At 52.1% G+C, this 25,958-nt stretch overlaps 1 protein-coding gene across 2 annotated transcripts in view; it reads right to left on the bottom strand.

Annotated features, from left to right (window-relative positions):
• Positions 1-25,209, bottom strand: part of GPR50 (G protein-coupled receptor 50) — a 68,621-nt gene extending 43,412 nt beyond the window's left edge. The window contains exons 1-2 of one of the 2 annotated variants that reach the window (XM_056809833.1): positions 25,003-25,209; positions 4,880-4,992 (exon numbers count right to left, since the gene is read on the bottom strand). Coding sequence is in view for 1 of the 2 variants with exons in the window: in XM_007507288.3 (XP_007507350.1) it covers positions 4,880-4,946 (67 nt within the window). In the remaining variant the exon portion in view is untranslated. The remainder of the gene's footprint in view (positions 1-4,879; positions 4,993-25,002) is intronic. The other variant, XM_007507288.3, reaches the window with a different exon arrangement.
• Between the last annotated feature and the right edge of the window lie 749 nt (positions 25,210-25,958).

Here is a 25,958-nt window from a genome sequence, read left to right on the forward strand (position 1 = left end):
AGAGGTTGGGCTGACGTATCCCCTGATACTAGGGAAATGTCATTAATACATGTCACACCTGTGCTGACACGTGTCATCCACTGGGTTTAATTTATCATCTTTAAGACCAATTTCTTTGTTCCCTGTGGTGGCGGGTGTGAGTGCCGACACACATTTCCTCGAGCGTAAGCAAGAACCAGCCAAAATAATTAGCACTTGATATTTCGAGGCTTTCAGAATCTGAACAAGACTTTAGGGTAGGTGGTTATAGAGCAAATTGGATAAGGACATAGCTTCCAGTGGGATAATTGTCGTCAAGGAGAGATGGGAAACGGTAATGAACTTGGTTAGACTATTGGTCTTCTCTCCTCTTATACAAGCTGATTGCTAATTAAAGTTTAATGAGCAATATCTGGGTTTTGAAGGAAATGGGGCCAGGGTGAGTACGTCAAGGCTGGCCCTCTTGGGAGACTCCCACCCTTTCTGGTCCCCCCCAGTCTTTCCCGTGCCACCTAGAGCTTTCGATCTAATGCAAGGGACTGGCCCTGCCTGTGGAAATCCCCCAAGACACTTTCCAGTCCTGAGTTGGCAGCCTGCTGTGCCTGGAAATATCAGTGTCCCTGTTGCAGGGCCCCTGGCCTCCAGGGTGAGACTAGACCTTGCCACCTAATCCTGGTCCACAGCTAATCCTGAATGACGTGGGCTTAGCCAGGCCCGCAGAAGCCTCTGGTATTCACCCTTCTCCTCTCTCCCAAAGAGCCCCAGCTTGGCTGTCCTGTTCTCTTCTGACTGACTGCCACCACCTGTTGCTCCCCACCCCTCCCTGCCCCCACCCCCACCCGCCACGGCTCCCACTGCAAAAGGAGAAGCAGCACACAACCAGGCATGGCCATTTACTGTAAAAATCGGGGAAGAAAGCGAACTGGGGAGGAGCTCACGAATACTGAGTGAGGGAGGGATTTACAACTTCCCTGGGCCTCAGTTTCCTCATTTGTCAAATGAGGGGGTTAGACTGAGCCACCTCTGCATTCCCTTTTGGTCCCAGATCTCTGATCCCATGAACAAAGCTCTAACAAGCCATCCTTCAGAGGCTTTGCTTGGAAGGGTAACTGGAAAGAGAATTGTCCAGAATTTGTCCCCCTTCCTATTACAACTAGAGAGGCTCTCCCTGGCCTCATCAGCTGCGTAGCAGAGAATATAGGACCTGAGGGACACAGGGGATTGGTAAATGTGACCCCGTAACCCCCCTTCATGCTAGGACCTCCCCTCACTTGCTTACCTCCAAAGTATCCCACATGGAGCTTCTTGATACAGGGGTTATTGACATAATAGGCACTCACTCCCTCATTAGGCCAGGTTTTGCCTTCGTTTACCCAGAGCAGAGCCTGACACATAGTAGGTGCTTAGTGAATGCTTGTTGACTTGTTGGGAGTATCCTGTCTCACCAAGGTCTGGGGGAATGAGGAAGAGGAAGCTGCCCGATTCTCACTTAAACAAACATCTTTTAGGAAATCTACTCTTTGGTGCTAGATGCTAGATGGCTTCCTCTGAGCTTTGGGAGCCTGAAACAGATTTCCTTGTGTGAAAAATGGAGACTTGAATCCAGGACTTCAATCCCCAGGAGTCCTTGCTCACTTCCCAGAATGCCTTGTAACCTCACCTGGGCTGAGAGCGAGATGGGGTATTTAACCTGGCTGTAAAGGCTATTAGCTCTCTTCTCTTTTGACTTCCACTTCTGAGCACACATGGCTCTCCACCTAGCAGGGAAGATGTGAGTGGTTGTGAATAGGCTCTTTGGGCCTAGACACATGCTTCTCTTACTTGTATTTTCTTTATATTTTAACCTTTAATAAACCTCTAAAAATATAATACTCGTTGCAGAGAGAAACTAATTTCTGCCTGCCTCAGTTTCCCCCTAAATTTTAGTCTTTATACTTGCTGGGTCCCTGTGTGTATGTGTGTGTATGTGTATGTGTATGTGTATATGTATAAAACTATTTCAGTTACAAAATCTCTTACAAGATTTGTGAGCCTGTGTGAGATGTGCCAGTTTATCAATGAAGACTTAAAAATGCCCAGCTCAGGGGCAGCTGGGTATCTAAGTGGGTAGAGATCTAGGCCTAGAGACAGAAGGTCTTGGTTTCAAATTTGACCTCAAAACACTTCTGAGTTGTGTGACCCTGGGCAAGTCACTTAACTCCCATTGCCTATTAAAAAAAAATTCCAAGCTCATGACATTCACCTTTTCTTGAGAATTATTGAGATTTAGATCCCAAAACTGAATGGAGCCCAAAAGACCATCTACATTATAGTCTGTGTGACTAAACCACACGAGTTACAACTCCATGCCAGCCACTGATGCTTAAAGAGTTGATACCCAAGAGACAGGAGGTCCTGAGTGCAAATCTGAACTCTGACACGTCCCAGCTGTATGACCCTGGGCAAGGCACTTAACACCAATGGTCTAGCACTTGCCGCCTTTCTGCCTTGGAACCAATACTTACTATGGATTCTAAAACAAAAGGGAAGGATTTTTGTTAACCCCTCACCTTCCATGTTAACCCCTCACCATTCCAAGGCAGGAATCAATACTGTGTATTGGTTCCAAGGCAGAAGAGTGGTCAGGGCTGGGCAATGGGGGTCAAGTGACTTGCCCAGGGTCACACAGCTGGGAAGTGTCTGAGGCCAGATTTGAACCCAAGGCCTGGGTTTGAACCTAGGCCTGACTCTCCATCCACTGAACTACCCAGCTGCCCCCTAGGGAAGGATTTTTAAAAGAATTAATCCCTCCATTCATTCATCCATCCTCCTGATGGTTGGAAACACTGCTAATTCTCCTATTCCCCACTATTCAGCTGCCACAATGGCTCACCTCACTCCTGTGTTCAACACACCAGAAATACCTACACCTTCCTTTTCAGAAAGGATTTCAACACCATTTGCCAGCTGATGCCCAGAAGTCTGAATAAATACCTCAAACAACAGCCCACTCTCATTTCCCCGGGATACATATTTCCAAGAAGAACAGAAAATGTCACCCTTTTTGCAACAGCACGTGTCTCTATGAATGAAACCATTACTGTAGATCAGAATTCTAATTTGGCACATTTCCCCTGGGAAAAAAAGCCCTTTATGGTAGGGCCGTAATCATGATCCTCGTTTCCATGAAATAGATAATTTCCATTGCGTCTCACGCTAAAGTTTAAATTACTATTTTTAAATATTATTTGTTGAGTTGGTATATAAAGAAAACAGAAAATGAAATGTTGATACCGTCTTTACATATCACCACGCTCGCTTTTTGGAAACCTCAGACACAATCACTATCTTCTTTGAAATTCAAATAATCGCTTTGTATGAAATATACAAAACATATCAAAATTATCATTTAAGAAAATAAAATCAAGTGGAATTTACTGTTCAGTTGTCAATACAAGCATATAATAGTATTTTCATATTAAGGACTGCACTATACCTTAGGGGAGGGGGGTTGCCCACTATGACAGTTAAATAGAAACCTAGGAACAGCTGGGTGGCTCAGTGGATTGAGAGTCAGGCCTAGAGACGGGAGGTCCTGGATTCAAATCTAGCTTCAGTCACTTCCCAGCTGTGTGACCCTGGGCAAGTCACTTGACCCCCATTGCCTAGCCCTGACCACTCTTCTGCCTTGGAGCCAATGTATAGTATTGATTCTAAGGTGGAGGTGAGGGGTTAAAAAAACCACGAACCAACACGAAAGGTTCAAAATGAAAATATTTAGATCTTGGTGGAAACTATCCATAACAGAAGCCACCATCTTATGTACAAATGATCCGCGCTTTGCTGGCAACTGTCAATCTGCGCCTTTGTCAGCCAGGAGACTTTTAAAGTTGGAGTTTCTTAGGTATAACAACATTTATGACAGTGACATGTTTTTAAAAATAAATTTGAAAAAAGGCTTATTTTGTGACTTATTAAGAATAGAGGCAAAGCTCCCAGAATTTTAAAGTAACCAACAAAGGACATATCAGAAAAAAAATTTTAAACCCTTACCTTCTATCTTAGAATCAATACTGTGTATTGGCTCCAAGGCAGAAGAGCAGTAAGAGCTGGGAAATGGGGTTAAGTGACTTGTCTAGGGTCACACATCCAGGAAGTGTCCGAGGCCACATTTGAACCTAGGACCTCCCATCTCTGGGCCTGCCTCTCAATCCACTGAACTACCCAGCTACCCCCTGTATTAGAAATCCTAAGAAGCAAACGTGGGGCATCAAAATGGTCAAAACATTGTGCTCCTAATGTCAATATTTAAATATTAATATTTTCAAGCTGGGCCTGGCTCTCAATTGACTGAGCCACAGATAAGAGGTCCTGGGTTCAAATACCTCCTAGCTGTGTGACCCTGGGCAAGTCACTTGACCCCCACTGCCTAGCCCTTACTGCTCCTCTGCCATGGAACCAATACACTGTATTGATTCTGACACAAAAGGTCCTAGGGTTTAAAATATATATACATATATTCGCAAACTGCAATGTAGTCTGTGGTGTCCCATCTCCTTTCTCTTTGGCTTTACATTGTGTCACCCGTATCTGAAGTTCTCTCCCTCCTCTCCGCCTCTTCAGTCCTTAGTCAAACTCAGCTAAGTTGCTGCCAAGTTTAAGAGGCGTTTTCCGATTCCCTCACATGTTAGTTCCGCTTCAGATCGTGTGTATAACCTAGATTCACTCATTTATGAATGTGTTGTCTCCCCTTAGTAAAAGGTAAACTCATGGAGGGCAGGGAATGTCTTCTGTATCTCTTCTCCCTACCACTGGTGACATCTTAATACATACTGAGTGATGAGTAGGGCAGCGAGGTAGTGCTACAGTAGATAAAGCGCTGTTCTTAAAGTCAGGAAGACTTCCTGAGTTCAAATCTTACCTCTGTCACTGCCTAGACATGTGACACTGGACGAATCACGTGATCTTGTTGGCCTCAGTTTCCTCATCTGGAAAATGAACCGGATAAGGAAATGGCAAACCGCTCCAGTGTCTCTGCCAAGAAAACCCCAAATAGGGAAGAGTCAGACACGACTGAAAAATGACTGAACGACAACTCTGAAACATACGAGCTTTGTGACCCTGGGCAGTTCAAAAGCCATCGGTATTTTTAGGCAATTTTCTAGGTCTCTAAATTTCGGAGAAGTTGAAGGGCAGCCCGAGCAGGGCGAATTTCCTCCCTTTTATTAATGAACTCACCAGTTCCAGCCCCGTCCCCAAAGTGATGACTCTGATGAATATAAAAACATTCATTAACTTATGACACACCATTGATTGTTGTCTTGGGTAGCTTTCAATAAAGTAGCTAAAAACGTCACGGGCTTAGTGGACTAGAGAAATTAAATTATCCAGATGATTAATTACTCAAACAATTACTATTTAGAAGCCTGCCCTCCTGGGCGGGACAGCCACACTTTTTGTCTTTAATGATAAAGCATATTTCATCACATTGTTCTCAACAGAAAGAGGTCTGTGCCATTAACGAATAAAAGAAAAAAGGTTGGAAAATAACTTATTTCACTGTTTTCGCCTTTTAATGTTGATTTTGTACATGTTTCATCATGTAACGTATTAGTGTAGTAGTGCGTGCAGGTAATTTATGAAGAAATGTTTTATTTATTTACTGAGATGAGAACATTGTTGCTGTTGTCATTGTTTAGAAATCCTGATCTTCTGGCTTGGATTCAATACTAAGTATCGGTTCCAAGACAGAAGAGCAGTAAGGACTGAGCCATTGGGGTTACGTGACTTGCCCAGGGTCACCCAGCTAGGAAGTGTCTGAGGTCACATTTGAACACAGGACCTCCCATCTCTAGGCCTGGCTCTCTATTCACCCGACTACCTGTAGAACATTGCTTTTTTGTTTTCATTTTATTTAATTGATTACTTTAGAGTATTGTTTCAGGATTACAAGAATCATGTTCTTTCCCTCCCCTGCCCCCGTAGCCCACACACAATTCCCTTGGGTTTTACATGTATCATTGATCAAGATCTATTTCCTTATTATTGATCGTTTAGAGTCTACATGGCCAATCCTATCCCCTCGACCCATGTGTTCGAGCAGTTGTTTTTCTTCTGTGTTCTGTAGAACATTGTAAAAAAAGTTTGCAGAGCCTTGTCTTGGGGCCCAGAGAGTTTAAGTGACTTGTCTGGGCCAGGGACCTACCTTCTCTAAACCTAGCAGCCTCACAAAAGCTCCTTATGCTGAACTGAAATCCGCCTCCGTCAGGATTGATGATCCACTACTACTAGTCCCCCCACTCAAGAAGCAGAGAAGGAAAAAGTGGGCCTCCCAGTCCAAATGTACAATTTCTAAAGTTTCAAAGGTAGGTAGGACTTGATGGGGAGGCACAGCAGAGAGAGAGACAGAGTGTAAGACTTGCCATCGAGAAGACCTGAATTCAAATCTTGCCCTCACACTTACTGGCTGTGTGCTTGTGGCCAAGTCATTTCACTTTTCATCCTCAAGTTTCCTTGCCTAGAAAATGGGAATAACAGTTCCTACTTATCTCTGCCAGGGGGTCTTACACTCCAAGGAATACACCATTTCCTGCTCATTCCCATTTCCACCATTTTTTTCTGCCTGTAAAGAAGAGGTCCCCTTCCTGCCCAGGCAAGGGCTGAGATCTAGGTCAAGGTGCCTAGGATACAGTCCTGACCCTCAGGAAACTTCCATTTCTGGGCAGGAGCAGGGGGAACAAATGGAAATAGATAATGAAGTAGGGAATGGAGGAATAAAGATTGGGCCTGGGATTTCCTTGATAGAGGAAGCTCTGGCAACTTCTCACCTGAAGGAACTCAGGTTATGGAAATGTTTTGCATGATAATGTATGTACAGAAACCAGATCAAATTGCTCCTCAATTCCTGGAGGGGGGAGGGAAGAAAGGAGGGCGACAATATCGATCCTATAACTTTGGAAAATGTACATGGAAATTTGTTATTAAAATAAAAAATAAAATAAATGAAGGAACTGAGTCATTAGATGACTTGCCCAGGGTCATACAGCCAGGAGGAGACAGAGATGGAGCTTACGTCTGGGGGCCTTCCAGGCTCTCCATCTTCTATGGCCCCCCCAAGTAGAAAATGGAAATGAAAGAATATGAGAGGACAGGTACTAGCCCCGAGGGAGAGGTCATGGGACAGAGGAGGGGATCAGCAAGGAGGTAGAAAGGAAGAGGCTGGGATTGAACAAGATTAGAGGAGAAGGGAGGAGTGCCCCAGCCCGAGTTCCTCCAAATGCCCACATTGCACCAGCTCAAGCACTTCAGCTCAGCGCCAGAGGCAGCCTGGGAAAAGGCAGTCGAGGGAGAAGAGCTCCAGACTAGAGGCAAATAGGAGCCAAAGCCAAAGATCTAGAGCGTCAGAAGGCAAGAGGCAAGACCTTCTGAGGCCAGAGCTCATTAGGGTCATGACAGGAAACTACCTGTGTTCAGGAGGCCCATGAGCACAAACCAGAGGTCTCTATCTGCACACACACACTCAAAAATATGATCTTGAGTCTCTCTACAATTCCTTCACCTGCTTAGACAGCGGCTTAATAAAAGCTCCTCCCTCCCATCCTTCATCCTTCCTTAATCCGTTCCTTCCTTCCTTCCTTCCCTCTTCTCTTCCCTTCTTATTTCTTTCTTTCCTTCCTTCCTTCCTTCCTCGCTTCTTCCTCCTCTTCACCTTCCCAAGGACTGGACAGGGGAGAGGAGAAATGACAGGAGGGGAAACCTTCCCATTGGGCTAGGATTTTTCCCCTCGCCTGCCTTGCCACCCACTGGGCCTCACCCTCAGTCACCAAGTCTGAGGAATCAAGACTGAGAAGCATGGAAGCCCTGGGGAGGGGATTCAGAGATTTCAGCCAAACACTTAGGAACCAGCCCTGTTCTAGCTGGAGGGGGGCTCCATGACCTCTTGGGGGTCCCCCAGGTCTCCTCACCCTTGGGCCCAGGCCTCCATTAGCCTCCTGAACTATCTCACCAGAGGCAGAGACACTGGCTGCCAAGATGACATTCTGATCCCATTCAGGCGCCATGCCTGGCAGAATGGCGGAGCCACCTGAGAGGAGAGGCCTCACTGGCTGCCTTGCCCTCTCATGGTAGCCTTTGGCCCTGGCCCCCGCCACCCCACCATAAAGAACTCTTATGTCCCCCTCCCCAAACCCTCCCTTTTCTGGCTCCCCTCCAGGCAGAGGCAGCTCCTGGCTGGGGAGATGGGAAATCCTAATCAAGTCATGGCCTGAGCCCCTGCCGGCTCCTGCGGTCCCCAATCTCCCTTCACTGCTGGGCCATCCAAGCATGTTTATTTCCCCCAGAAAAGGGCTCTTGCTGCCAGCCTGCTTTACTTTAATGAAATAATTAAGCTGTTCAAATGAGAAAAGCTTCGAGGTAATTGCCCAAGCTCTAGCCCCGAGCAGGATGGCACTGAAGGAGCCCTTCTCCCTCAAATGGGTGTCACGGAGAACAGCTTCCCCCTGCCAGGGCCTGCTGAGGACCAGGCTTTTCCCTCTGGGCCCTCAGGACTGGCCCACTGGGTGCTGCTGCTGGTGTCCACTTGGCTAGGTGACTTCCTGCATGGCTGGTCTGTGCACAAAAGTCTCTGTGAGCACACTTCCCCCGTCCACCCCCCATGGCACTGATTCATGCCTTGAGCAGCCTCCCCTAGCCTAGTCCTCCTACCCAGCTCCTGTTCTAGGGCCGTCCCTGGCTCTTGGCGCTACATACAGCCTTCCTCCCCAGGCCTCTCTGGCCCTGGGAGTCTGCATGTGTGTGTGTGTGTGTGTGTGTTGGGGGGTCCGGTGGGTTGTACCACTAGAGGCCGATTCCGCTAAGTGAGGGGCAGAAGCTCGCGGCCATCCACCAGGACATAGCCAGTTTCTGGGGGGACCTTCTACAGCCTCAAACAGCCCTAAGACCTTGGGGACACTGTGTATACTGGGAGGGAGAGAGCTGTCATTTCATCCTTTGAGTCCTCCCTCCAATGGCGACACACTGTGTAACTCATCCACGCCTGCCAGTCTTGGACCACTCGTGCCCATCTCTCTCCATCGGTCCTTCCCTGAGGTCTACCCAACATACCGAGGGCTGGGGAGGGGTACAGGGCCTTCCTCTGTGTCTCTTGAATTAAATGGATGTGGTTGGTTATTGTATTTCCTGGTCCCATTCATCTTACATAGACTCGAGAAAGCTTTGGGCTTTGGGTGTAAATCATTTCCCTGTTATTAAAGATGGCGTCGGGGTCCTTTGGACGATCAATCAGCCTTTAGACACATTAGGCAGAATCGGTTGCCCACGCTAATAACAGTGTCTATGAGAACCCGGCATCCATCCTTTTGACTTCCGGAGCCATTTCCAGACTCACGCCCCACTAGAAGCCCCAGCCTGTAATCTGGGTTCTGTGACCAGGCACTGGGGGGCCAGGTGGCACCTGCCAATGGGCCAAAGCTCACCCGAGAGGGATGGTCTCCATTGAATGCCCTCCATAGGGTGCCTGAGCTCTAGGACGCTCGAGTTTCTGCTCAGCTCCCCAACACTGCTGTCAGCTAAGGCCCTCAACCTGCTCCTTCCTTGTGGCCCCCACCAGGGATGTCCTGGGATCCAAACCCTAACCTTAGGTTCCTGGGCCTTGCTTTGAATAGACTCCCTCTTTGGGTGCTTAAATCAGGGAACCCCCTCAGGGCTTCTCTTCCCTTCCGGACCAAGGCGGGCTGTCTGGTGGCAATGAGGCACTGGGAGAGGATCAGAGGATGGTTGCTTTAGGGCTGGGAAGGAAGAGAGACACCATGGAGGCCACGTCCCTTCTTGAATGGAGGAAGAAGGGCTTGGGGGAAGAGGAGCAAAGAGGCATGCCATGGGGTCAGTAAACTTGTGGCGGGAACCAAGTTGTAAGAGCACTGGGAGGGGGGAAACGGAGACTTGGCCGAGAGCCTCGGGTTGAATGAGTGGCAAGGAGGGGATTCCAGCTCAGGTCCTCCGACTCCACATTGACGGTTCTTCCCACGCCACCACACCGGTGGGGACTCTGTGCCCATCCTGCCCAGCACGAGATGACCCGGGGGCCCATCTCTCCTGCTCCCGGGCAACACAAGCCAGAGTGCCTTGTCCAATCCCAGCTCCAGACCACTCAGCCCCTCTCCCCCTGGCCCAGAGGGAAAGTCAGCCAGAGCCCCATTCTCAAGCTCGCCATGGACTCTCTCTTCAAGTCAGGAAAGCGGGGGTTCACCCAGAGGTCACAGATTCATTGGGCATGTGGTCTGCTGGGGATTTTCTGCTCTCACCACCAGCCAGACCAGACTGTGTCCCCAACAGCTGCTCCAACCCCCCTTGGAGAGCTGAGCAGAGAGCCCCTAATTCTTTCTGGATCCTAGCTCACAGCTGCCAGCCCTTGCTTGTGCTCCCCCAGCAGGAGGGGGGTCCAAGGAAGGGAGGGGGGTCCCAAGCAACAGCCAGCCTCTGTCCTGGTGGTAGCCCCCCCCACTGTTCCCTCTAGTCCCCCCACCAGTGTTCCCTCTAGTCCCCATGCATTGCTTGGCCAGATGAGATGCTGCTTCCTGCCAGGCTTTCCTTGCGCCTCCTTGGTCAGAGCCCCTGAGCCCTGCCCTCAGCCTGCTTTGTTGGCCTCCTTTTCTGCCCAGAGAGCCCCTCCTGCTTCCTTGAGGTGTCCAGGGGCTGGAACTGGCCCACTCGTTCTGGCTTTGTTGCCCGTCTGTTCCTTCCTGTGTGGCTGGGCTCTCCTGATGCCAGGCTTGGCTCTTTGCTCTGCCCATGCTGCCCAGCTTGCCCTTCTCTTGCCACAGAATTCCTGGACATGGAGCTTTTGCCCACTGGACTTACAGTAGGACTTGCATCTCCTGCCCATCTTGTGCTCACTGACCTCTGGGCACTGGGCCTATTCCACTAAACACATGCACAAGGCCCTGTGACCAGTGAGCTTTCTGGCCTGGCCCGAGCTGGCCTCCCAGCCGCCGCCCCGACCCAGCCCTGACACTGGTCGTCTCCCACGTGCTTAATCTCAAGGGAGCCCTAATTGGCGGGAGTCACATCCACTGCCTGGGCACTGAGTTGCCCGTGCCCTCCTCCAGCTGGTCTGAGGCCCGATTGGAGCCTCTGAAATCTCCCTGACTGCAGCCCAGGAGGCACCGAATGCCCCCCAGGAAGCCACTGACGCTGCTGGCTCTGGGGGCCCAGTTCTCTCCTGGAGGGTGACCGTACCCCACATTAGACTCGGGGGTCCGGCAGCTGCCTCGGTTTCTGCGGAGGCCAGCTCTGGCCCAGGCAGACTCCCCGGAGTGCCCTCCTTCTCTTTATTCTGACTCCCCCCAGGCCAAAGAGATTCCCAGGCCAGCAAGCAGCCAGGAGACCCCCGCTGCCGAGAGAGGCGGGGTATCGGCCCGTGCCCTCACTCTGCCTGTTCCCCGCCCTTCTGGGGGACCCCTGGGAAACTCCTCGGTGAGCTGGCACCACCCTTCCCAGGCACAGTTGGGCTGGCTGCACACCCGCTCACTAGACAGATTCAGTCACTCAGCCATTCGTTCAACAGCCACAGGGTGCTGGGAAGGAAAAGGAAGGGGAGAAGCACTTAATGAGTGTCTCTTGTGGGGCTTCCCAAATGCGATCTCATTTGGTGCTCACAGTAACACTGAGAAGAAGCTGCTGTTATCATCTCCGTTTTGTCCCCTTGGGGAAACTGAGGCAGGCAGGCAGAGGTTCGGTCACAAAGCTAGGAAGTGTCTCAGGTCCCACCAAGCCCCGTAGGAGCCGTGGGCCTTCCTTCAGAGATCCTTTGATCTGATTTTTGTTCTGGACCTGACAAAGCAGAGCAGCCGAGGCTTTCTGCAAGAGCAGAGGGAGAAAAGGGGGAGCTCTATCGTCACGTGGCCTCGCTTTCTTGGGCTTCTCCAAGTCGTGCCCCATCCCGGCCACGGTCTGGTCTCTAGGGTGGGAGCTCAAAGCATCCCTTGGGGGCGTCGGGCCACTCCCCGGATGACGGGCAAAGGAGGGCGCTCGGAGGGGCACTGGTTTGCCCTGGGGCATCAGCAGGGGCACAGCCTGCCTTCACCCAGCTCCTGGGAGCTTCGTCCCAGCCTTGACAAGAGCCTCTGCTGGGTCTTTGAGACTTAAGTCTCTCCTCCACCTGGCCCAGCCTCCACCCAGCTGCCCAAGTGACCTTCCTGGGGCCCAGCTCTGACTGTCTCAGCCCCTGGGGTCCCCCAGTGGCTCCCCCTCATCTCCCGCCTCTCCCTGGCCGATGGCAAGCCGGGAACGCTCTGCCTCCTCTGCCTCCCGGTCACCCTCACTTCCTCCCTGTCTCAGCCAGAATCCCGCCTTCTACCAGAAGCCTCCCCCAGTCTCTGTTCAGCCTGAACCTTCTCTAGGCCTGGTCTCCAGTGCCTCTGGCTTGGGCTTCTGCGGGGTGGCTCCCCTCAGACTGTGAGCTCCATGAGGGCAGGGCCTCTGCTTTGAGCATGCAGCCTCCCTCCCAGCGGGCCTCCGTGGATGCTCGCCAGGCGCCTGGACTCTCTCTGGCTCCACTCTCTCTCAGAGCCCCCCGAGGGGACCCCGGCACCCCGCTCAGCACTTGCTCTCTGGAATCAGACCCTTGATTCCTTCTGGCCTTTGTCGGCAGTTCCTGCATCCACCATCCTCTGCTGTAAAGCGCAGAGGGCTGGGGGGCCCCTCGCCCTCCCGGCCTTTGCTGGCGTCCACTGGAGCCTGTGGCCCTGCCGCAGCCGTGGAAAGGGCTCCATTTAGCAGGGGATCATCTGCTGCCAATGCTTGGGATACTTGGGCGCATGAAGAGAATGCATCTGTAAGCTGATCACTGAGTCAGCTGGCCCTGCCTGGGCCCTGGGGAATTCCAGGGAGCTGAGCTCCTGCAATGGAGAAGGAGACCAGAGGCCGCCTCGAGGTCCTCTCCGGGACTGACCAGGCAGCCCCAGAGCCCCATGCTGGGAACGTCTCTTCATCTCCCAGCCCGGCCACCCTGGGCCAGGCTCGGAACAGTGCCTCCCCTTCTTCGGGGTCCGGCGGCCTGGTCTGCGAGGGGAAGGGGGGGCATGAGGCTGGTGACTCTAAAGGGGCCCGGACAGAGCCTCGCTTTGGCCTCCAAGCCCGTCAGACCCAGGGGAAGGCCAGCAGAGAGCCCAGGGCCTGACCTGGGTGGGCGGCTCATCCCAGCAAGGCCGGAAGAGCTCCCTCCCTCCCTGAGCTCAGTCCAGTGTGCTCCTCGAGTCCCGGGCCACCGTAGCCCAGTGGCGGGCATCCGGCCTTGGCCAAGATGGCAGGGGACAGCCGCTCACCTTCCCTCCCATCCACCGTCGCCACCCAAACCTGCCCACTTGCTCTCCAATCAGTTCCACTGCACAAGCCTCGTGGCACAGTGCCAGACACAAAGAGCAAAGAAAAGTCTGGTCCCCTCTCTCACCCTCTCCTGGGGATGGACTGGAGGCAGAGCAAGGAGATCCACTGAGGGACAAGGGAGGGCAGAGAAGCCTTCACGGGCCGGCTGCCATCTGAGCGTCACCTCCATGAAAGGCAAAGACATGGAGGGGAGGAGGAAGCTGCCTTCTAGCCATGGCATCCCTCCTCGGCCAAATGCACAGAGGCAGGGGATGCAGAGTTGAGCCCCGGCAGTCTTTAGGAGACTGGCGTGTGTGACCTCAGCCTGAAGAGTCTGTGAAGGTGGCGAGGCTTGCGAAAGGAGGCTGGCAAGGAATGGGGCCACAGAAATGCGCGTTCCTTGAAAACGGGACAGAACCGAACAGCCAAAGAGACGGAGGGCAATGGCAGCCCGAGGCCTGAAATGCCAGGCTCGGGAATGGCTCCTTTCTCTTCGAGGCCAGGGGAAGGGAAGCCATGAAGGCTGGTGGCAGGGACCTGGGCCCTGGCAAGACGTCCTTGGCTGCCTCTAGGGAAGATGGAGTGGGGGAAGGAGAGGCGGGGAGCCAGGGCACCAATTGGGCCATTGGGCCAATGGCAGATTTTTGAGGAGGAGAAGTTGGTGATCAGGGTGTGCTTAGAGAGGAGGACCTGGGCATGGCTGGAAGGGGGGAGGAGAGATGGCTGTAGTCAGGGGAAGAGTGGAAGATAAGCAGCAATAGGGCAGTGGCTAGAAGAAAGGAAAGGGCAGGAGGACAAAGCTGAGGCCTTGGGGGCCAGGCAGGGAGGAGGGCAGCTGGGAGGTGTCTGGGGGCCCATCGTGGTGAGGAGGGACCAGGGAGCAGACGAGCAGACCAAAAGAGAACATGGCAGACAGAGGCAGACACACAGATGTGGGGTTCTTCCCACGGAGGCCACTAAAAAGGCCATGGGAAGCAAGGCTGTGTGCAAGGGAGGGAGAGAGGTGGGCCTGGGCCAAAGGAGGGGAGAGGAGGCCTCCCGTGGCAGGGGTGGGGGGCAGGAAGGGGAGGCTGAGAGAAGGCTCGAGATAGCACCTGTCCCACAAGGCAGGGGAGGGGCGAGGTGCAAGGAGGAAGGCAAAGCTCCAGAAAAGGGCAGAGAGAAGGAGGGCTGAAAATAGCCCCTTGGTGTTGGCTCCCAAAAGGCTGTTGGTGACCTTTAGGAAGAGATGTTTCAGCTGAGTGGCCTCGGAAGAATTTCGATTGGAGGGGAAATTGAGGGGCGAGGGGACTGCCTGCAGTAATCTGAGCAGTTCAGGGCTCCCAAAATAAGCCACAGATGAGGGGGACAGCCAAGGTGCTATTTCTCTTGAGGAGGCCTGACAGACAGTTGTCCCTCCTGTCATGGAAACAGGAGGCACGGGGCCATTGCCCGGGTCTCAGGCGCTGCCCTCCCTTCTGTGGATCTGTCTTGCTTTAGCATGCTCTGCCCTTTTTTGCCCACCATGGAGGCCAGGACCCTCCCAAGGCGGTGGTCCCTCTCGAGAGAGGACTTTGGGTTCACCCTAACCCAGTGGCCCAGGGTCATGACTGCCTGATTGGCGGTGGGGCTGGGGGGAGGCTCTGCCTTTGAACCAGGACCTCCAGTCTCCTTCTTGTGTGACTGTGGCCAAGTCATTTCCCCGATTCGAGCCTCGGGTCCCTCATCTGTCCAATGAAAGTGCTTGGCTCCATGTCCTCCCTTCTCTGATCCCACCATCCTCTCCACTGGTCACTCTCCCTTTTGGAGAGAACCTCAGAGGCCACCTCCTTCCAGCCCATAGTAGAACAGGAAGTGTCCCATGCTCCATCCACACCCAGTCACCATCCAGTCACTGCTCAAAGCCCTTCAGGAACAGGGAACTCAGCCCTTCCACTTTGACACAGCCCTCATGGTTCAGAGCTTTTGTTCTCTTCTTTCTGATGAAATGGGGGACAGTGGACCTGAGCCTCTGAGGCTCCCTGCCTCCCCTTCCCTTCCCATAGAGCCCTGCCTCCCTCGGGAGTCTTCCCCTGACTGCCGCGTGTCTGGCCAGTGCTACAGTTCTTCTGGAGAGAAGTCTCTGCCTGATTTCCACTCCATTTCCCTCCCTCCACTGAGGCTGGCTGCCCACCACCCATCGGGTGTGTTCCAGTTGGGACTCTCTCCCTCCCTGCGTCTACAAGGCTTTGGGAGGCAGACAGAGGTTTGCAAGCTTCGGGCTCATTGGTGCAGAGCCGCAGAGAGAGAGGGCGCCTCGCCTTCTGCCCCCAACTTGCATGCATGGCTTGGAAAGCTTTACCATGTGGGTGGTCAGCCTCCTGCAGGCCAACCCAAGAAACATTCCTATGTGCCAGCCACCATGTGTCAGCACCGGATGTGGAGTTGGACGGCCTGTGGGGCCCCATCCCGCTGCCACCTCTTGGGACTTCTGCCCCCTCTAGCACAGCTCCTCATCCTCTGGTTCCGGTGTCCTCGTCTGGACAGTAAGGGCACGGGACTAGATGATCTCTACGGGCCCACCCAGCTCTAGCCTTCCAAGAGAATAAGAAAAGGAGACTCTGCCAGAGTTGAGGTAGAGAGAGAGGCAAGGGAGTGATGGCATACATGACCTTTTGGAGGCTACCTTCAGAGAAATCTGTTGGGGACATGGAGGACCTATGGTAGTGGCCGTGTGTGTTGAGAGGAGGAGATGCAAGAGAGAGAGGCCTTGGACAAGATATTCAGGGTAGCAGCCAAGGAAGAGTCCTCTCTTCTCCACGTTGGCCATCCCTGTCAAGAGAGGTGGTTGACTCCCTATGTTCTAAGGAATGTTTGCAGGCCACTGAGTCTTTGGGGCATGAGGAGTCTCTAAGAGTGATGAAGAGATATATGGCAAGTTCCAACAGAAGAAGGGGAGAAACATCAGGTAACTTAAATGAGGCTGGCCTACATTGGTCTAGCACTCCGCAAAGCCATGAACCCTCATTATTAGCTCATTTCATCCTAAAGAAAGCTTTCAGAGTCAGAAGAAACTAATGTTGAAATTCAGGCTCTGCCCACTTACAAACTGTGCGATCCCCCTTAATTCTAGTGTCTTACCTATTCAGATTTTTTCCTATTTATTTTGTGTATGGTTTGTTTGGCCCATTTTTTGTAGCCTGCATGGTGCCACAGAAGGTGGAGACAGCAGAAAGAACAGGATGCAAAGTTGGTCTGGAGGAACGCATTGGGATGTCTCCCAGGACAGTAACCCTATGCTGAGATGGAGAGGAACTGCCAGGCTGACCCATGGCATGCTCAAAGATGCCCCAACGTCCAGGGTTCTATCTCTTCTGAGGACACTGAGCTGAGCCTTGGGGAAACCTAGGTTTTCCTCTTTGATATGGGTTTGCATTGGCCTGGATGACGTCTGATGTCCTTTCAATTCACCAAGCATTTAGTGAGCCCCCACTGTATGCTGAGCACCATATTGGGCAACAGAGACAAAAAAAGAAACAGTTTTTGCCCCTGAGAACTTCCATTCTACTGGGGTGGACAACTGGGGGTGGAAAATAACATAGACTGTTGGGGGTGAGTTCAAAATAAACTCACGAGGGTTTGGCATCTGATTCTAGGGATTCTCCAGGGTGGAGATGAAGTAGGGAGTTCCTTGGAGGCACAAGGGACAGATTGTACAAAGACATGGAGGTGGCATATGAAATGGTGTGTGTAAAGAATGGCTAATAGGCCTATGGAAAAAATCCTGGAAATCCAAGTGGGAGTCATGGTGGGGGGGCTTCTAATACCAGGTTAAGAGCTTCTATTTTGTCCTAGAGATAAGAGGGAGTAGCGGAAGGTTTTTGAGTGGAGGAGTAACATGGTCAGATCTCTGTTTGAGGAACTCAGAGACTCATTGATTCTATGATTACAAAGTATCTGTATATACTCCCCAAATCTCTTCAGTTCCCCCGAATGGTCTATTAGGAATCTTTGGCCTGGTCCCCTCCAAGTTAGAATATTCCCTGCGGTTGGGGACTTCCATTTCAGGAAGGACATTGAAGAGCTGGAAAGCCACCAGAGAAGGGTGGCCAGGCCCGTGAGGAGAGTGGATATCCTACCATACAAGGCTCAGGAGAGGGCCCATGCATTTTTAGCCTACAGAAGAGACAGAGTGGGGGTATTACAAGTCTCTTCAAGTATCTGAAGGGCTATCATGTGGAAAAGGGATTAGGGTTCTGCTGCCTGACCCCAGGGGGCCCAGCTCCCTGGAATGGTTGGAAGGTACAGAGGGGCAGATTTTGGCTCCATGTAAGGAAAAGCTTCCTAGCAATTGGAGCTGGCCCAAAGTGGAATGGGCTGCTGCTTCAGGAGATGGCCTTGTCCCCACCCTGGAGGCCCTCAAGCAGAGACCAAATGACCATGTTTCAGGGCACATTGGCCAGGTTCGACTGGACCCTGAATTCCCCCCAACTCTGAGGTTTGGGGTAACTCCCACCCGTCCGACTGGAAATAAAAGAGCCTTGAAACTGGCCAGGGGTTCTGCCGTTAGCCTGTGCCTGAGGCTTCGCCCCACTTTACAGCCCCAGAGAGAAGGCTGCCTCATGGTGCCACATTCCCACCTGCTGTGTGACAGCTGACTAATTTATGAAGCACAGGTGCTGGCAGCCTTCTCCAGGCCTTGAACCCTGCCAACATCACTCACTGCCTAAAGCCGGATGCTTAGAAAGTCACACTTTGCCATGACCTCAACAGCTTCTCATCCTCTTCAAGCAGAGACATGGGAGATGGGTGCCTGGAAGCAAGCAAAACCCAGCTAGTTTTTCTCTCCCAACAGGTGGGAGCAAGTTGGAATGTGAAATTTCATAGTTATATGGTTGCAGGGGATTGAGAGCTGGAAGGACTCTCAGAGGTCATCTACTCCAACCCCCACCCCTTCATTTCTCAGGGTAGGAAACTGAGGCCCCAAGATCCCACAGTGGAAGAACCAGGACTTGAACTCGGGCCCTCAGGCTCCAAACCAAGCATTCTTTCCACTGTACAGATAAGACAAAGAGAATATTCAGGTTGGAGAAGAGAAGAAAAAGAAGCGAATGTGGGTAAGGGAATTGCATTGGAGAGACTGTGTAATATGAGAAGTTCTTCTGGAACTTGGGGTGGTGAATGGGAGGTTCTTTGATCAGCTCTAGAAACCTTCCAAAAGCTCTGGTGTGATGATTAAAATTGAGAGACGGCCGTGGCCGGCTCCTGCCTTAGTCTTCTAGCTGCTCTCTTCCTAGATGGACTTTCTGTTCCCAGCCTTGGTGTCTGGCCTTCGTCCGTGGAGGTCATGTGGCCTTGAGAACTTTCTGTTCTTTTCTACTCAAAGTGAAGGGAATGGTGCCTCTAGCCTTGCCCCTTTGGAAAGGTTAGTTGTGAAAGCAGGCAGCTATTTCCTGCAAGGATGATCAATCTGCCCTCCCAGCTCTTGGAGCCAAGCTTCACCGATACAGACTCTAATTAACAAGAAAAAGTTACTATTGTGCATCCTTCGTTTTCAAAGAAGACCAATGATAGCATGGGCTGGTTGCCTTATACAGGAATTGGATTTAAGGGAAATGCAAAGCTACCTAATGTCTCACTTCTAGGAGCAAGGAAGAGCCATGTGCCTGAACCCATTGGTGTCTCTGAGTCTGTCCTCCCCACAAGGGGGTACCCTTTTAGAGCTGGAGTGCAAGGTCCCACCTCCACCCCCCCCCAAACCCAGTGCAACACATACCCCATCCCCAGAGACTGGTATGCTGTATCCCTCCCCTACCAAGTGCTGGGGGTACCCTGCCCCCCTTACCCCACACAGGGGAAGGAGAAAGCACTCCCATTGGGCTGCTGAGCAGAAGGGCAAGTGATGTGAAAAAATGTTAGGCACAGTGGAGAGGGAGAAAGGGAGCAGCTCTGCCTGAGTCTCTCTGCCTTTCTAATAACAGTCTCTGGAAGAGGGGGTGGCCACAGGCCACAGAGTGCATTCTGTGTGCCATTTTTGGGACTCGTGCCATAGGTTTACCATCCCTGCCCTAGGGGCTAAGTTACTGGTACTACAGAGTGCTATAGGCTCCCTGTGATTTTCTCCTCAAGGTTTAGGATCTTCAGAGTCACTAAAGTGTGTGGACCTAGCCAGAAGGAACTCCAAACAGTGCTATTCAATACTGTTTTTCCCTGACTAAGCCACCAGGGCAATCACTAGCTCTCCTAGTCTGGAATGCCAAGTTTGAACCCTCAAGAAAAAGCCTTCCATGTAATCTTACCCAGAACACAGTTGGGACCCACAGTAGAGTCCACAGTGAAGTGAACTTCTATCCAATCCCATTGCTACTTGGTTTCTCCACATTGTAAGTAATAGATTGGCATCTATAGCTGAGTCCTGAACAGAAGGATCAAAGAAAGGACTATAGCAAGGGGATATCAGGTTGAATCTAGAAAAGTGTACACAGGGTGAAGATGACTGAATGGGTGGAGAGGCGAGGGAAATAAAAGTCTCTTGAGTCTCTATCAACAGTGTGCTGGTAAATATTTAACAGCAATTTCCACTCAAAAATGCACACTGGACATACTTTGAAGTTTAATCTGCGCTATTAACATTTTCTCTTCCCTTTCTTAGCTCTAGAAAATCAACAAAATGAGAACGCAAACTGTAGGGTTTCTGCATTTCTGAGGTGTAAAAGCTCTCCCTGAAAAGTCCGTCAGCTTTCAGTAAGAGCCAGTTCCAGATCACCCATGACCTCTCCATAGTATCTTGGGCCATTAAGTGCTTTCTTTTCTTCTCTGTCTCTCTCTGTCTCTCTCTGTCTCTGTCTCTCTCTGTCTCTCTCTGTCTCTCTCTGTCTCTCTGTCTCTCTCTCTCTCTCTCTCTCTCTCTCTCTCTCTCTCTCTCTCTCTCTCTCTCTCTCTCTCTCTCTCTCTCTCTCTCTCCCCCCTTACCTTGCATCTTAGAATCAAATTTGAACCCAAGACCTTCTGTCTCTAGGCCCGGCTCTCCATCCACTGAGCTATCCAGATGCCCCCAAACTCAGTGCTTTCTAATGAGAAAACAGAGTGGGAGACATTAAAAATTCTAATCAAAGGAGATCTAGAGACATTGAATGCCCCCATGTAAAGGGAACTGGGAAAATTTTTGCAGCCAATAAAAGAAAACAAAGCCCATTCTCCTATGAAAAATAGCTACCCATCACATTTTTAATCCATGTAATACCTGAAGGGGAAATGGTACTGCCAGAAGGGTAGCGGCCATAGGTGCAGAATTTGACATCTGCTTTCAGGAAGGATCAGTGTGTTGTATGGTTTTGCTTCCAATCATGAGGACTACTTTTATGTTTGTTCAACTTGTTTTCCTTCGAGAGAGTATACTGTCTTCATTGGATGATTCAGGCCCCAAAATAGCCATCCCATAGCTTTGTGGAACTGCCCTGCAAGATTCTGAAGGATAATGGCCTCCACGTGACTCAGAAAGATTCCTGTATACAAAGTATACAAAATGTTCCCAGTCTTTTTTCTGCTATGCGCCTCAAGTACAGGATGAGCTTCTCTACGGTTTCTCTTTCTGTTCCCTTGCCACATTTCAACAGTTTCTTTCCTCCCCTTCCATGCCACTGGCAAGTTTGTTTCTCTTTTCATCAAATGCCAGAGTCAGGAGAGACCTCAGAGATGATCTGGGCCAAGCCTGGCATTGGACAAATGGGGAAACTGAGGTACGAGGTCGTTCACTGACTTTGTTAAGGAACCTGTGACCCATCAAGGGGGACTGACTTGTCAGTTTCTAGCAGAGAGGTAGGCACCAGGCCCGATTCAAATCCAGGGATCCTGCCTCCTCATGCACATGCTCTTTCTCTTCCCCCTTGCCAGTGCAGGGCATTTTCCTGAGATGGAGAATCCCAGTGTGTAAGAAGCCCAGAACCTCAGAGGTGAAGGGGACCTGGGAAGCCATGACACTGACTTCCAGCCAACTTGGCCTCTTTGCTGTTGTTCATGCAGAATGTTCTTACACCCACCCACTTTTGCACAGGTGATCGATCCCCCATGCCCCCCTTTGGCACCTCCACCTCCTGGAGCCCCGAGCTCCCTTCCAGGCTCAGCTCAAGTCCTCAGGACCTCCCCTGATGCCCTCCACTCCAGTGGTAGCACTGCCCATACCTTGGGCTCTGAGATTCCACCACCAGCCAGATCCTCCAAAGAAGGTCATGGCAGAAAGAAAGATTTTCTATCAACCAAAGTCTCCCTAAAAGCCTTTTTTGTAGAAGCAAAGAGCTGGAAACAAACTGGATAAGCATTAGTGGGGAAACAACTAAATGGCTCATGGTACAGAATAGGAGCTCTCTGTGTCCCCAGTGCCCAGCACGGTGCCTGGCACAGAGTAGGGCCTTAAGAAAAGCTTGTGGAGGGAGCATCTAGGTGGCACAATGAATACGGTGCCAGAACTGGAGGCAAGAGGACCTGAGTTCAAATGTGTCCTGGGATACTTCCTGGCTGTGTGACCTTGGGCTAGTCCCTTCAGCCTGTTTGCCCAGCTCTTACCCTTCTGTCTTTGAGTCATTCCTAAGAAGGAAAGTAAAGGTTAAAAAACAAATGCCGGTGGGCTGAGAGACTGGAGGAAAAGCCAAAACGAGGGGCACAGAGAAGCCCGAGTGAGAGTGAAGTGATCAGAGCCAGGGACACAACGGGCAGATGCTTGGGACAATGAGCATCGAAAGAACAGCGTGCCCCTGCCCCAAGTCATCCCACTGGGTGCTGGGCCCCTAGGAAGAGGAAGTTTGGCCCAAGGAGGAGACAGGAGAAGGCACCTGGCCCTGTTCCTGGGCATAGCCTGAAGGTGGAATGCCACACCGAATCCAGAGTTTTTTCAGTATATTGATTGGTTTGGGTTTTGCTGATTTTCTTTTCCCCTTGGGCCCCCCTCAGCTGCTATACGTGCTCTCTGGGCCCCCTGTGGGCAGAGGTCTTCTTGTGCCTTTCTCTGTGCCCACAGGACTTATCCCAGTGCCAGATGCTAGGAAGCACTTAACAGTGGCCTGCTGCCTGGCAGCTAGGTGGTGCAGTGGATAGACCACCAGGCCTGGAGTCAGGAAGACTCTTCCTGAGTCCAAATCTAACTCAGACACTTAACCAGCTGTGTGACTCTGGGCAGGCCACTTAGCCCTGTTTGCCTCAGTTTCCTCATCTGTAAAATGGGCTGCAATAAGAAATGACAAACACTCCAGTATCTTGACTGAGGAAATTGGCCACCGAGGGGCCAGTGGACAACAAAAAGCTGACTGACAGATTTCTTTCTTGAACCAAAAAGTTCTTGGTTCTAAGGAGTAATTCTGTCAGAGGGGAAACTGAGAGCCAGGGCAGGCTGGATCTTTGTGCCCCCAAGAGAGATCTTTAAGAATGGCTCTTAATATTGTGAGCATGGCAGCCTCCCACTTCCCCCCATACCCCAACTCATCCTGTAAATCAGTTTGCTGGGAGGGAGAGGGGCCAGAGTGCAGTGGAACACTGGGGGCCGGGTCCTCGGTTTGAATTCTGACTCTGAAACTTCCTCCTGTGAGGACCCTGGGGAAGCCTTTGGGCTCCTGTGATCCTCAGTTTGCCCATCTGGAAAATGGGGATAAGAACTCTTGTAGTAAGTACCAGGGTCTCCTGCCACCCCCGTGAGGGGCCTTCGCTGGGGGGAGGCCTCAGCAGGACTCCCTACTCTGAAGCCATGTCCAGGGATGGGTTTCATCACGTGGCCAGGCTGGGTCCTGGCTGCATTTGCACCTTGCTCAGCCTGCCATGATTCATTCATTCTCCTTTTCCTAACAGCCTAATTGTGAGGCCTTCATCACCGCCTGATCACCTGGGCTCATCTTCCCCAGTTTCCTATCAAAGACCAATTGAGGGGAAGCAGGGAAACAGCATCCTGGGCAGCTCTTTTCTCTCTCCTTTACTTAAGCCGTGAGGGAGGGAGCGTGTGCAGGCAGAGGCAGCCTGAGCTCATTCCCAGAGTGCCCGTGGGCACAGCCAGGGCCTCCACACCCCCAATTCAGACCTGGAGGGGAAGCTGGGCAGAGGGGGGCATCCCGGCCCAGAGCCAGCGGAGATGCCCAGGCCTGAGGCCTGCCAGGCAGCCAGAGCTGCTTCAGTGCCGACCATGTGCCAGGCTCTGTGCTCAGCCCTGGGCAGAGGAGGCCAGAGAAAGACAGAAAGAAGCCGACATTCGAAGCCCTCGTTGGACGGAGCGTGGCACGCAGGCGGCGCTGGAGGAGTGTCAGTTATGGTTCGAGCAGCCTCAGAGCCTGGGGGTCAGCCTCGCCTTCCCCAGCCCCAGTGCCAGGCTGCTCCTCTGCCTCCTGTGCTCCCTCCAGTGTCCCAGGGCCCGGGGCCTCGATGGCTCGACCCTCTGGTCCCTCCCACGCACAGCCTTCTCTTCCTCCTGTCCTGCCCTCCCTTCCAGATATAGCAAGAGGCAGCATGGGTTCAGCAAATAGGTGGAGGGGGCTTCACATCAATTGTTTCATCTCTTCTCTGAGACAACCCTCTTACACATCATCACCCCCAGTTTAGTTTGTTGTTTTATACCCTTCCCTTCTGTCTGGGAATCAATACTGTATAGTTCTGAGGCAGAAGAGTGGTCAGGGTTAGGCAATGGGGGGGAAGTGACTTGCCCAGGGTCACACAGCTGGGAAGTGTCTGAGGCCAGATTGGAACCCAGGACCTCCCATCTTTGGGCCTGGCTCTCAATCCACTGAGCCACCCAGCTGCCCCCAGACTCATTGTAGAGATGGAGAAACTGAGAGACAGTCAGGCTAAGTGGCTCACTCTGGGCCACATCAATAGTGGCACAAGGAGGATCTGAACCCAGGACCCAATTCCAGCACCCGCAGGCCTCTGTCCACTCTCAAGGTCCCTGAGCTCAGGCCCGGTGTCATTTGTTGTCTCTGAAGGCTCAGAGCCCAGCCCAGGGGAGGAGGCACCTGAAAAGTGCTTCTAGACCCACAAAGGGCCAAGAGGCCCCGGCCCAAAGGAGCCCTTTGCTAAGGCCTAACATCCTGGAAAGAGCCCTGAGCAGGGGGTGCTGGCCCAGCCCTGTATCACCTTGCTGGCTGCCTTGGACCAAGTCCTCCCCTGCCCCCCTCTGAGGGCCAGACCTGGCTGGGGTTCTGATCCTCTGGGATCCTGGTGGCCCAGGGCTGGCTGAGGAGGCTGCTGGGAAGCTCGTGCCCTTCAGGAGAAGGGGGCCTGGTGATCCCTAGCCCTGCTGCTTCCCTGGGCCCAGGGGAGGAGACGGGGGACAGAGGGATGAGCGGAGCAGAGGAGCCCATTTGTGTGGCTCACTGTGGTCACCTGAGCCCTAAAGCTTCAATGACTGGCCTGCTCCCTCTTTAGGCATGTTAACGTTGGGGAACGGAGTCATTGGGTTGTAGCAGGCTTCAGTGGCCCTGTGCCTTCCTAGGTGAGCCCCACCAGTCAGTCACACAAAGCCTGGGCCTGCAGACTCTCCACACCCCAGGCAGCTGTCTCCTTGGGAACCCTCCCTTTTCCCCCGCCTCTCCTCCTCCACATCTGAGCAGCCCTTGTGTGTCTTGTTAGCCGATTATCATTTCCTGCATTGTTCCCAACAGGAGTGTCTCTCTGCCCCGGGTCTTTCTTCCCTTCCTCTGCCCCTTCTCTTACTTGGTGATCTCGCTCACCCAATGGCTTGAGTTCACTTACCATCTCTGGGTCAATGAGTCAGCTTCTGGAGCCGTCCTTTGTTCCTCTCCTGAGTTCCAGCCCCAGGCCCACTGACTAGGCCCAAGAGGTGTCCCAGTGGAGCTCCAGGAGGCATCTCAAACCGAACGTGTTCAGAAGTGAACTGCTTACTGGTCCCCTGCCCTGTCCAAAGCTTTTTATCACTGGCACCGCCCCTGCCACCCAGACCATGTCATCCTTCATCCTCAACTGCTGGCCCTCCCTTGTTTCCCATATCTAATCGGTTGCCCGTGATGTTTCCATTTCCACAACATCCGTACACCGAGTACCCTCCTCCACACCCTTTGCAGCCCCCACTGTACCTCAGGGCCTTGTCTGCTGGCTCTCCCCCATGGCTACTTGCAACAATCTTCCTGCCTCAAGCCTTCCCCCTTTCCGCTCCAGCCTCCACAGAGCTGCCCAATCCATTGTTCATTACAACCTGGATCCTTCCTGTCTTCCCAGGCTTCTTACATATTATTCCCTTCCCCAGACTCTGTGACCTAATCCCATGGGCCTGCCGGCTGAAGATTTGGTATTTAGTATGGATATCATAGGTAGAGTCGGGCAGCTAGGTGGCACAGTGCATAGAATGTGGCCTGGAGTCAGGGAGACCTAAATTCAAAGCCAAGCTCAGATACTTCCTAGCTGTGTGACAGTAGGCAAGTGCCTTCACCCTGTTTGCCTCAGTTTCCTCTTGTGTAAAATGAGCTGGAGAAGGAAATGGCGAATGACTCTAGCAACCCTGCCAAGAAAACCCCAAACGGTCATAAAGAGTTGAACACAACTGCCAAACAAACCAGCAGCAGAGGGAGAGCCACAACTGTACCTATTGCCTCCCCCCATCACAAAGTAAACTTTCTTTTCTCTTCGTGTGTCCAGCATCGAGCACGACTGGCACAAAATAAAGGCTTAATGGATTTTTGTTCACTGACTGG

The sequence above is a fragment of the Monodelphis domestica genome, chromosome X (genome assembly GCF_027887165.1).
Source record: "Monodelphis domestica isolate mMonDom1 chromosome X, mMonDom1.pri, whole genome shotgun sequence".
Lineage (NCBI taxonomy): Eukaryota > Metazoa > Chordata > Mammalia > Didelphimorphia > Didelphidae > Monodelphis > Monodelphis domestica.